This window comes from Barbatula barbatula (assembly GCF_947034865.1).
Source record: "Barbatula barbatula genome assembly, chromosome: 5".
Taxonomy (NCBI): Eukaryota; Metazoa; Chordata; class Actinopteri; order Cypriniformes; family Nemacheilidae; genus Barbatula; species Barbatula barbatula.
Genome location: NC_136769.1, coordinates 14,125,729 through 14,137,933, shown reverse-complemented (window position 1 = coordinate 14,137,933; position 12,205 = coordinate 14,125,729). Strand labels below are relative to the sequence as shown.

The window sequence follows — 12,205 nt, the reverse complement described above, 5'->3', positions numbered from 1 at the left end:
CTGCACACACCGTGCCACCTAGGCAACTGAACCTTCAGAGAATCAGATGACCTGCATCTCATCGGCCCCTGAAAATGGATGCAAAAGCTTTTTGGTGTCTTTGTAAAGCCACCTGTCCACAGGCATTACCATCATGGGCCCCGTCTGCTGTGAGCTGCTATTGAAGACACACATGACAAATGGTCTGATGACTGCTGTGTTAAACGCTGCCCATTTGCAACTTTCTCTCACGCGTGCACACACCGACGCAGCCCCTTCATTCCACACCCTTCTCTCTGTCGCTCTATCGCACTCCAGCTTCTTTTCTGAGAAAAATGCAGCAGAAATGTTTTCCCTGAGCTCTCTCATATCGCTATATGACTGCTGAGTGAAAGAGAGGCAGAGTAAGAAAAAATTAAACATGTATAGAAAGAAAGAAAGAAAGAAAGAAAGAAAGAAAGAAAGAAAGAAAGAAAGAAAGAAAGAAAGAAAGAAAGAAAGAAAGAAGAAGAAAAGAAAGAAAGATGATGGGTAGATAGTTTGATGGACAGATAGTAAAACAAAAAGAAAAGGATGGATAGATAGATAGCTAGCTAGATCTATAGAAGAAAAAAGAAACAAAGAAAGAAGAGGTAGAGTAATGGTAAAATAAGATGGATGGATGATTTCTTTTTGAAGTAAAGAAATATGACAATAGATTGATTGATAGACAAATAAATAAATGAGAAAGAAAGAAAGAAAGATGATGGATAGATGGAGGATGGACAGAGCATAGAAAAACAAAAAGAAAGAAAAAAAGATGATGGATGGAAGGAAGGATTGGGTGGAAAGGAAGAAAGAAAGAAAAATACATAAATAATGGAGGATGGATATACAGACAGACAGTTAGGCAAGAAAGAAATAAAGGATGGATGAATAGACAAATAAAGTAAATACATAACACAGAAAGAGATGTCTCTCGTTCACCTGGCTTTCTTCCTCTTTCTCCTCCCCCCATCATTGTTTGAACAGGAAAAGAGCGTGAGGACAGCATGTGTGTGAAAGGGTGAAGGTAGGTGATCATATCCATTCTACACTGACACAGAGAGAAAACCATCTGACATACAGGAAGTAAGAATGAGCGCTGCTGGCAGCACACAGACAGCTGCCCTCCTGTGGTTGCTACGAGCTCGCTGGCACGAGCAGGAAACAACGGTCCATCTCCAGACGCTATAGCCAGAGGAGTTCCGCCTAGAGCTGGCGAAAGTCCCAACCAACCAATCAACAGTCACTTCTCACCTGCCACCAGATAATTCAACACCACCAGCAGAGAAACCAACATCTCCGTATGGCATCCCTCCTCTCGTTCTGCTCTAACTTGAGCTGTAAAGTCACTCTGACAGTTTAAGGGCCCACGTCTACATTCACCTCCCCTGAGTTTGATTCCTTAATCCATGTCACAGCCGTGATGTCTCACCAAACACTGCTGCCACGCTTCATTTAAGAGCCGCAGGCCGAGATGTGTAGAACGACATGCTATTCAAATTATACCCTCTTACCTTCATACGAGATGTTCAGATCCTAATTTGCAATGATGAATTAGTAAAACAATCAAGCAGCCGTGTGGGTGTCCATCAAGCATGTGGACATCATCAGTGAGAGATCCTGAAATCATCCATTTCTCTGACATCAGCACACAAACTTCCATCTGCTGCTACGCAGACAGCCAACACACTCTCAAATATACACACCTGAAAACTCAACTGAACTCGCTTTTCCCTGATGCTCCTTCAACTAACAAGACAATCTGTTCTCACGGAGAGCGCTGAGACCCTGCAGACAGAGAGAACTGCAAGAATAACATCACGTTCTGAGGCCATTCTGCGTCTTAACATGAGGTCACAAGGGCTGACGTGAAGGCTATGCGGTGCTGCTCTCTATAACCACTCGGCCGACGCCTGCTTCATCTGACAGCTCACACACGCACACAAGACGCAGGAGAAGCTGTTCTCATTAAGGACCTGACTGAGGCTGACAAACACGGCTCAGCTCGGCCGGAGCTCTGGCTCGCACGGCGCTAATGAAGCTAAAATGCTACGGTGCGTGTGAGAGACGCTTGAGAAGGAGAACGTACTGACTTCTCATTACACCCTACTGCTCCTCAACCCCCTCAAAGAACTTGAAAGTTCTTGTCATCTGGGTGCTATAGCAGATCACAATCTGACTTCTTTAAAACTAGCTAGTGTCCACTTGTAAGAGTCCAAGAGACTTGCAAGTAGGAGATTCTGCCATGTTAACATTCCCTGCTTGTGCTGAAACAACATTCCTGTCAACCAATCATTGCCCTCTGAAATTAGGATTGGGTTTAGATAGCTCCAAGGTGTGTTTATGTATGTTTTTAGGGTTAGATGATTCAATTTAATGTTAAGGCTAGACGAAAAGCTGTGATTGGTTAATAGAAATCCAGTTTCAAAATGGGCAAAAAAGGTTGTGCATTTTAGGTCTCAGGTAATATTAACCAAACACAAAAATAGAGTAACGTAAGTCCCTTTCAGAGTGAAGTCAGAAACACTTACCTGTGTTTGGGATTTTAGTGACACAAAAGCAGTGCATGTGTGTAAGTGAGAGATCATGTGTGCGTGTTAGAGATCTCTGGCTACGACTTACAGCTTTTGGTTTGAATGGTGGCTGAACTTCCTTGTTCTCCAGTTTCTCCCAGTCTATGTAACGAAAGAAGCCGTGCTCCCTGATGTCTCGCTCCCCCTCAGGACCGCAGCCCAGACGCTTGCCCGGGTGCTTGGTCATCAGCTGAAACAATTGGGTTGTCACAATATCATAAACATATCTTGCGACACTATGCCAGCTGGAGTATAACGATACCAAGTAGTATCAGGGTTCTGTGCCGTTTTTATTATTCAAATCTACAAAATGAATACAAATTTCTAATGACACAAATCTAGATCCTGTAATATAATACACCATTACCACCCTTATTTAATGAACACTACTATATTTTGTAGTATGAACTAATTGGATAAATTGTATCAAATACAGTAGTATGCTTTAATATTTACTTTAATATTTAGAAATGATAGAAAATGTCGATAAAGAAAATATTGCAGAATGACGGCGGTTCCATTAAACATCATGAAAGAAGAAGTAAATCTCATACTTCTTCTTTTTAGGTGTTGCAAACAAACATTAGAGGTGTATATTGCCACTTGCTGTGAAGAAAGAGTGAAGAGAAATGTATATATTCCCCTATATATTCTTAAATTACCTCACTGTTCCTAATAAATGGAATTTTGAAGGGTAATGGAAACGCAGCTACTACATCCGCGCCGTTCAGGATTCATTTAGGAGAGGAACACAGCAATAAAGAAGTCGTAAGTGTTCAAATGAACGTTACTTCCGGCGTTTAAAACAATAGGGCGGCATTGTCAGTATTTTAATGCATTAGCATCATTACATTAGCAGTGGCGTAGCTAGAGTTTTATATATAAGGTGGCCAAGTGTTCTTCAGGGGGTCCCCAGACCATGACAGAAAATGTGTGCTTAACCCTGACCTGGCATCGAAGTATAAATAAATAAATCCTTTGATTGCTGGTAATTCACTTCCCAGAGTTTGTCACGAATGTGACAAATGTATACAAAACAATTGTACACCGTAATAAGATTAATGTAATTCTAAAAGTATGTAGATAAATTAAATGTTAAAATATAAATAATGACAATGTTGAAAACCCTGAAACAAAGCAGCACCAGATGTGTCTTTAAACTGACAGAGCAGCATATATCTTATGAAACATATACTCATTCCATAGGACTGTAAGATTAAAACAAAATCATTGATGCAGATTTTTGCCCTTGATGTTATAATCTTGATGATTACTTTCAGATATTATAATACATTAAAACGTTTTACATGCTACAAAACAAGTTGGGAAACGTTTATGAATTATTTTATTGATTCTCTAAGGAACAAAAATATCTTTTTTTCAAACAGGAAATATATAGAAAACGTCCGTCATTATTAAAACACTCAATGGCTTCAGGTTATACAGTAAAGAGTCTGACACGCCAATGAATCTCTTTCTTACATCTTATCTGTAGGCGGTTGTTAATGATAAACTTTGTGAGCGTGGAGCACTTCAGCACAGCTCTTCTTCACAGGTGAATCATTTAAATGCCTCTGATTGGCCAGTATATTCATACCATGAACCTGATTGGCTGTGATGCTCAAAGCTGTAGCAGAGCAAAAACACCGTCACCCACATTCGTTTCGTTCATTTTCACCTAATCTTATTTAGATTGCGACTGTCATAGCTAGTTATTATTATGCAGGGCCCTTTTTCCTTTACATTTACATTATCCAAAGTATTGCATTATCCTATAATTTTTTTTTCTAAGTAACTGCAATCCCCTGGGATCGAACCCACGACCCTGGCGTTGTTAGCCCCACGTTTGTCCATGATGTATACAATGTACGTTGGGAACCAATACTATCTGTTATTGTAGCGAATCAAATTTTGGGGTGGCACCCAGGGTAGCCAATTGAATGTCAGGGGTGTTCACCTTGGACCCCCTCTGGCTCTGGCACTGGTACACTTTGCAAGCACAACAAAACAATACGGCAACCATGTGGTGTCTGGAAAATAATCCCCTTTTTAGGAAGTTCCCCGATAGAACACGGCGCAGACACATTGTATGCGGCAGAAAGTTATTTAATTTTAAACAGCGTCTAACATTCAGCCTTCTACCGAGCCACCAGAACATTCACACACCTGGCGCTAGATTATATATTTTCTTGTTGACAGGGTTGGAACCAATCAGACACCTTAAACATCAACGTTAACCAATAACATTGTTTTTCTCTTTATCTTGGTGTGCAACCAATCCAAAATGTAACAGTTCTTGCATTATATAATAATCATTCAGCGTAATAATTACTTTAATTATTGTATACTCTGGATTAAAAGCACACATCAACTTTGCTCTAGAGGGTGAAACAATTCCCACATTTTCCCCCCCTGCTAACATCTCTCTCACTCTTTCCCCTTCACTGACAGCTGTTTTATTCCCCAGCAGAACATGCTATGTTGAATACAACAAAATCGTTTGGCTATTTTATTCCAGTGAGTGAGTTTAGCGTGTGCGGGAGAGATTAGGCGAGGGGAAAAGCTCAACAACTCGCCGCTTTTTCTTCAGCGCCTCAGTGCGCATGAAAAATTGATGGCAGCAGAGAAAGTGTTTCCAGGCTTGTTGTGAAGCATAGGTGGTGGGGGGGTCTCTGCTGGCTGCTAGTGCTTTAACCCTCACTGGATCAGGCAGGAATGGGCAGGCTCAGATGAGCCGGGATCACTCAAGCAGGGTTAGATAAATGCCTGAGCCCACGATTTTTTATGGCGTCCCAATGTACTTTTTCCACTGGCCTTTCAAGCTTTGGCATTATTGTCATCATTAATGTATACAAAGTAAAACATGCAGCTGGGTCACATGCTTCTACTGAGACCATCCATCCATCCCTTCTCTATTTCTGCATGAGCACTGATATTTCACAGCCGGCCCATCCCGCTCTGAACGACAGAGCATAATCTGACAGCGCAATTCAAGACAGGCTCTAGAGGCTGACTTAAGCCAAAAACACAAGTGACCTGCAGTCTCGGAGTCAAGTCAATCGCTTTATCTCTCCCTCAGCTCACCACACAGAAATGCTCTTCAGAGAATTCAGCATAGATGCTCTTAAACTTTAACTCTGTGAGTTAGTGACGATAACTCAGTTAGTCACATGAAAGACTGACAGCTACAGAAAGCTATGGGAATTTTCGGCCCATCACTGTCCTGTCACATTAGCCTTAGATGGTACATGCGTGACCGCCGGTTCACTCCCTAAAATAAAATTTCACCTTTGGTTCAGCAAAAAACACTTTTTATATATACAGGCCCATATGGAATCTGGCATCTTTATCCTATTAAAAACTTGTAAAATAAAACATTGTGAGTAAGATAAAACAACAGAGCTGATATAAAACAAGCTATATTGCACAAATAAAATCAGCCAAAATATTTAAAATGCAATGTTAGAACTTTCTAAATGAAGGAAAAAAATAAGCATGGCTTTGTTGTCAAACATTCATTTAATAAAAAAATGGTCTAACTATTTGCATGTTTTATTAACTGTAGGAGCACTGTGTTTTCATCATGCTGATAATATACAGTAATGCACACTCTGATCAACACAAATGCCACAATAATGTGCTTTTGTATTGGCTGAATTTCAGCAGTATTAAGAAACACGTTTAACCTGGCATGTAGCGTCTTCTAAATTCGGATGGCTTGACAGATGGCTTGAGAAATTGATTATACTGTTAGTGTACAGTGACAAAAGCTTACACAAATACAACATATGCAAAGAGAAATGGTACAGGAGCGAAGGAGAGGTAGAGTTTGTGTGTGGCGTATCAGTCTGTATCAGGCTAGCTGCTCTCAGCAGTGTGCTGGGCTATGTTCCATATCAAAGAACCCCAGCAGCCCACTTTAATCCGCTTGTATCAGAGCTGTACCCTCCATCAACACTGATAATACTCTTCAATTAGCACTCAGAGCATCACAGCTGCACGTATCTGCTGTTAGCGCTGCATGAGAGCTTCCTGCGGCACACACCGTCCACCTCTGTCTCATTGAGCCAGACCTTCAAAGCCATCTGAGAGGGTTTATGTGCATTTACAGACACAGTTTAAACAACAAATGTCAAGCACTTGATCATTTTCGAACTCTGCGTCTTAAAATCTGTGCAGAATGATGCTGGTAATAGAGAGATCATTAGTTAACGCAACGCATTGTAGTTTTTCGACCTTAAAATAATGTCTCTAAAATTACTTCAGTTGTAGACTAACTCTTAACAGGACGAATTCTTCTCCCGCTGCTACCTGAGCAGCCTCAGAGTGGGGACAACCACACTGTGTTCGGATTGGTACACAGAGCCCCGACTATCCTCTGCCTGCGGAAGAGTGCGATGTGGCTTCCAAACGACGGTTCTGTATTCCATCAGCTTAGTAAATAAATTCACGTGTATTCAAGAACTTTATTGTGTAACAGGAGTTCACTCTTAGTTTGAAACGCTTTATTTTTAACACATTTTACAGATTTTAATTGGTGTTCAATGAAGACTTTTATTCTCATTGGTACATCCCAAAACACATTTGTAATGCCTCGGCACAGACTTCGTACAATCATAAACGCTACAGCGAGGATACAGCAATGGCGGTCGTTGCCTGTTGTGGGTGGAGGTTTCCATACGATGACGTCATCGTAGGGGAGAATCTGAAACCGCTCATTGGAAGAGACTACTTCTGGTTTATGTGGATTATACAAAAGAAGAGAGTGATTTTTTTACCATCTAAGGTTGGTTTTTACACACACTACGCACACATACTAGTGTTTAAACGCCTTATAAAAGAGAATTTTCCAGAATATGTCTCCTTTAATGTTTAATATTTACTGCAATATTTTGTAGTCCCACCACTCATAACCATAGTACTGAAGGATTATCATTTTGATGAACCATGGTTTTAATCTCAATACCACGCCCAAACCATAGTACTTTAGTGATGATAGACAGCTTTTTGGGGCATCAAAGACAAATTCTAAATATGACTTGCGTATGACCAAAGAAATGCTGCGTATGCTCACAAGATTTTGAGACTACGCCATAAAATGAGCACACATCCGAATCCATCCCTATGTTACTTTCATCTGCAATCTGTATCTGTTTAAGTGGCATTAATAAATATTCCCTCAATGGATCTTCTGTGCAAAAAAGATACAAAATAAATTTCCATGGCAGAATAAGGCATCAACATTTTGGTTCCGACAGGTTCAATTTATCCATATGCCCTCTGAAAGTCACAGGGCCAGACTAAATGAGTCATTCAATTACTGTGCTGGATGAACGATTGTGCCGCTTGGTTAAGGGAAATTCCTCATTTATATTGCATGGCTCCATTGTATCTTTCCCAGCAGTGCCCTGTGCCCAAAGCTGCTCTGAAGAGGCGGTTGCCCAAACTTACAGGATTTTCTAATCTGTCTTAAATGTCAAGGATTCATTTAGTATTCCTGCTCTATTTTAGGAAATATTTGGGGAAGAGGCCTTCAGAATCTGCACTGTGGAATTAAACTATTAGAGAAGTTCGGCAAACACTTAAAGCAGATAGTATGAAGAGTGAAGCTGCATTCACATTACAAGCGACAAAGCGGCATGAAACCCTCGTTCATTTCAATGGAGAGCTGGCGACTTCCTGTGACACCAGCAGTCGTAACCGTCGGTGACTGGATGGGGCGTGTCCAGTGATGCGACAAAGTTGAGAAATCTTCAACTTCATGCAAAAGAAGATCGAAATTCTGAAACGATAGCCAATATGAAGATGGTAGAGCTAATGTGATCCCTCTCCAGCTCTTGTAGTGACACAAAGATGGAGGAGAGACTGGTCCTTGCTGTTAGCAATTTACCACTAGCGACCTGAACCGCCACCCCTGGTGACATGCAGAGACAAAGTATTTTATAATCTGAATGCAGCTTGAGGGAGCGAAAACTGATCAGATCAAAGAGTTCTACAGACAACGTGAGAAGACGAGAAGATGAGATGATAGATAGAGAGGTGGAAAATATTTTTTATGAATTGTAGATTAATTGCAGTAATAAACTGCCAGCCCACATGAAAAAAATACTGTGGTAGCCTACAGTATATTTTATTTCTTACTAAAGTAAACTGTATTATTCTTTGATGCTATGTAGTGTTGATGTATATTGTTTTTTAACCACACCTTTACAAGATAAGAGTAGAGAGAAGAGTACTTTAAATATTATAATGCATTATAATATCGCAATAATGGTCGCAACCACTTGAGTATTTATGGTAGTCACATTTTTTTAGCAGGAATACGGTATATTCAAGCAAACGTCCTATAAGCTCAGGACAGGTGAATGGTGGCGTGTACGCTGAATGGTGTTGCCAGGAGCTGGCCTACGTCACTGCTTTGAAATATTTAACATTATACATTTGCACAAGATGCGTTTGGAAGCAAGACCTTTCTTAAGGTGTTAAGCCACTAAATTACCACTATTTATATCTGTGGTTTGACATTATCAATGGACTAATAAATTATTGTTAAAAGTAGTTTAGGGCTGTAAATTCTTTGTATTTTTTGGTAAATTGGCATTACAAGTATACTAAATATATTACAGTTTAATTTAGTTAACACTCAGTTAAATCACGGTATTTTTCATGAGTGCACTCTGACATAGTAAACAGGGAAAATAATAAAACGCATTACACGACACGCAGCATTCAATGTGGACATCATCATTGTATTAGTATGAATATAATGGTTTCATCCATTACCGCGTCGTTCGCGTGACGTGTCCAGTATACAGAAAATGCACAGTTTACTCCATTACTTTACTGCTGCGATTATGTAAATCGCCTTGAAAGAAAAAAAATTATATTCACAAAAAACCCGATATCAAACGGGTCTGTCTTCATAATCTCCCCCAGTACTGGGGGTCAAGAATCATCCAATTGCTGCACAAATTAAGGTTGCATATGATGACGCAAGCACGTTAGGGCTAGCCATAGAGAATGCATTGCAGGGCCTGAAGTAAGAATGGAAGCCAATGGGAGGACTCAGGGCGAATCTTGGCGATTGTGAAATAGCCCAAAAAAGGGGCGGTACTCTACACAACACAAGTTCACGCTGATTGGGCTCTACTTCTACAGGCAGAACCAATAGTTTATAATTGTGAGAGCAAGCATATTACTGTGGTTGAATGTCACAGAAAAATCCCCCATTGGCCCTAATGGATGAGCCGCCCCTGCCCAGCTGTTCGGCTCAAACACATCCTCCAAATATCTTCTTTTGTGTTCAGTGGAACAGTTAAATGTATGAAGGCGAGTAAATGATGACAGACATTTGCAATGAAAAAGCAAAAGCACAAATTAGTATTGAAAATAGAAATGCATTTTATGATTTGTGATGTTTTGGGGTAATATTTGGTGTCACTCTAAAATTTTCTGTCCGTTTAAATTATATAACAAAGTAATATTCATCATCAACATTTCAAAAGTTTGTATGAAGAATCTCAAAACTTCTTCCAAACTCACACCCTCATAAACTCTGTAAAGAGGTAAACCTTTATTTCCACCCTGTTAGGTTCCATCTTATCAATTTTCTTGTCATTGTGTAAATACTTAGGTTGTCATTATAAAGTTTGAGTGCTGGTGCTTGACAAGAGTACATTTATAACAGTTTAAATTACAGTATTCATTTTATAAACTTGAAATCATAACACAGGCATATTCATGCTTATAAGAGTTAAAGAGCGTAGAGACATAACAAAATGACCTGATGAAGGAGAAGAAAGATGGAGAAAACAGAGGAAGAGGAATGTAAAACTGAGGAGGGAGGGAGAACTTTTGTTTATCAGGCTTTACCCAGCAGCATGCTGCATTTTCATGAAGCCAGTCAAAGACAAGCTACATTCAGATTCTGAACGCGGAAGGTTGATTCATTATTTAATGCTCGCATTAGCATGAATGTATTATTGCACGGGTCCCTTTAGAGACACCTGCTCTCACATCTACTTTCCACTTTATATTCTAGAACTTGTTGTCCTCCCAATACCAAAAGATTTCCTTTGTCCTAACTTAAACAAAATGGGTCACCAGACACCATGTCGGGTATGTAAAGATCAAAGCTGGGAAAGATCTATTGAGAAACTACACAAAATGAATATATTTTGCATTTAGAAAATGAAGCATATTTTTGGACCATTAAGATTGTGACTAAGATTTTATGAGCTCCTTTTCACTACAAAGTCTCATTACTATAATGAATCCAGGTGTTTCTCAGGATATTATTCTGTGTGTCTTATTATATTCTCCTTATTGGTAGATCACTGGATTTGTAATACTAACTAGAAAGGTAAATTTTCTGAGGAAAATGTGAGTGGTGTTTGCCGCAGCAAAACTCGGCACAGGGCAGTCACTAGGGTGATGACACTTTAAGCCACGAATTAACCTAAACAACCCCCATGTCTCTAAAATGTTCTGATGCAGAGATATAGGTATTGCTAAATGGTTGCTAGGCTAACCTGTTTGGTTGCTATGGGTGTGGATTTGAAGGTGCCAATTGATGATGGTTCAAGCCACAAGTGACTTTCTCAAAAAGCACCACTAACTATCTTTCAACTGAAATCACCTACTGTAAAAAAAACTGTACAAAAAGTACTATTATTTAGATTGTTTGTTATTCATACTTAATAATGCATCAGTTTGCATAATAGAGTAAAACATTTAAACAATTACAATTACAGCCAATGGCCGACCACAGTAAAACCTTAAAACATCTCAAACGGTATCTGAGGTGAATTATGACCCATGTTTTTGACATGTTCTTGACAGGTTTCGTGAGTTTCACCCGATAACAGATGTTCCATTTCCCAACTGTCATAGGAACGCACCCACGTCCTCTACGGCACAGGCCTCACTTTTATTCTTCCACAAAACTATTTTCTTCTTTTCTTAGCAGCCATATGCTCTACTCTGGGTGCACAGTGACAAGCAGAAAGAAACATGTAAAGAATGAGCAAACAGGATAGCACTTGAGATGCCCCTGACATTCTGCTGCTTTTGTTGGGGATTTATCTTCAACAAAAAAAATCATGTCTATTCAAAAGCTCTCAGTTCCTAGCAGTTCTCCAGAAAAAGCAGGAAGCGAATAGAGCCTAGCTCTTGGAGTCCGCACACAGCCAAGAGTCACAGACGTTCACTCTGAGTGCCATCTCAAGCAGTTTGTGTGTTTTTTAGAGACCATCTCTCAAATAAAGAATTTGATCATGTGCACTCAACTGCTTCACCAGCGAGTGCTCAGCTCAAGAGTGGCATTGGGCTACTAATAACAGAGGAGACTGAACCGTGGATTTTAAAGAGGGCCGTGATGTGCATATTGATCAGCCAGGTCAGAGGTTGTGGTATTTTTTTCAAGGTAGCACGTAGCGAAAATGAGAAATGCTGCCGAAACAGCTGAAAAATTATTTATTATGCATGATGCAAGGTCAAAATTAATTCAAACATTACTAAACATTTACATTCAAAGCAACTTAAAGTGGGCTAACTGCCAAGGACTTGAAACTATAGTAGTGACTCCAGGAGATTGAAGCCTTTCACACCACAACCTAAAGCTGGCGGTC

At 39.9% G+C, this 12,205-nt stretch overlaps 1 protein-coding gene across 1 annotated transcript in view; it reads right to left on the bottom strand.

The window, feature by feature from the left end:
- Positions 1–12,205, bottom strand: part of prkcbb (protein kinase C, beta b) — a 90,776-nt gene that overhangs the window by 9,602 nt on the left and 68,969 nt on the right. The window contains exon 15 of the mRNA XM_079457743.1: positions 2,626–2,766. Within this exon, the coding sequence (XP_079313869.1) occupies positions 2,626–2,766 (141 nt within the window). The remainder of the gene's footprint in view (positions 1–2,625; positions 2,767–12,205) is intronic.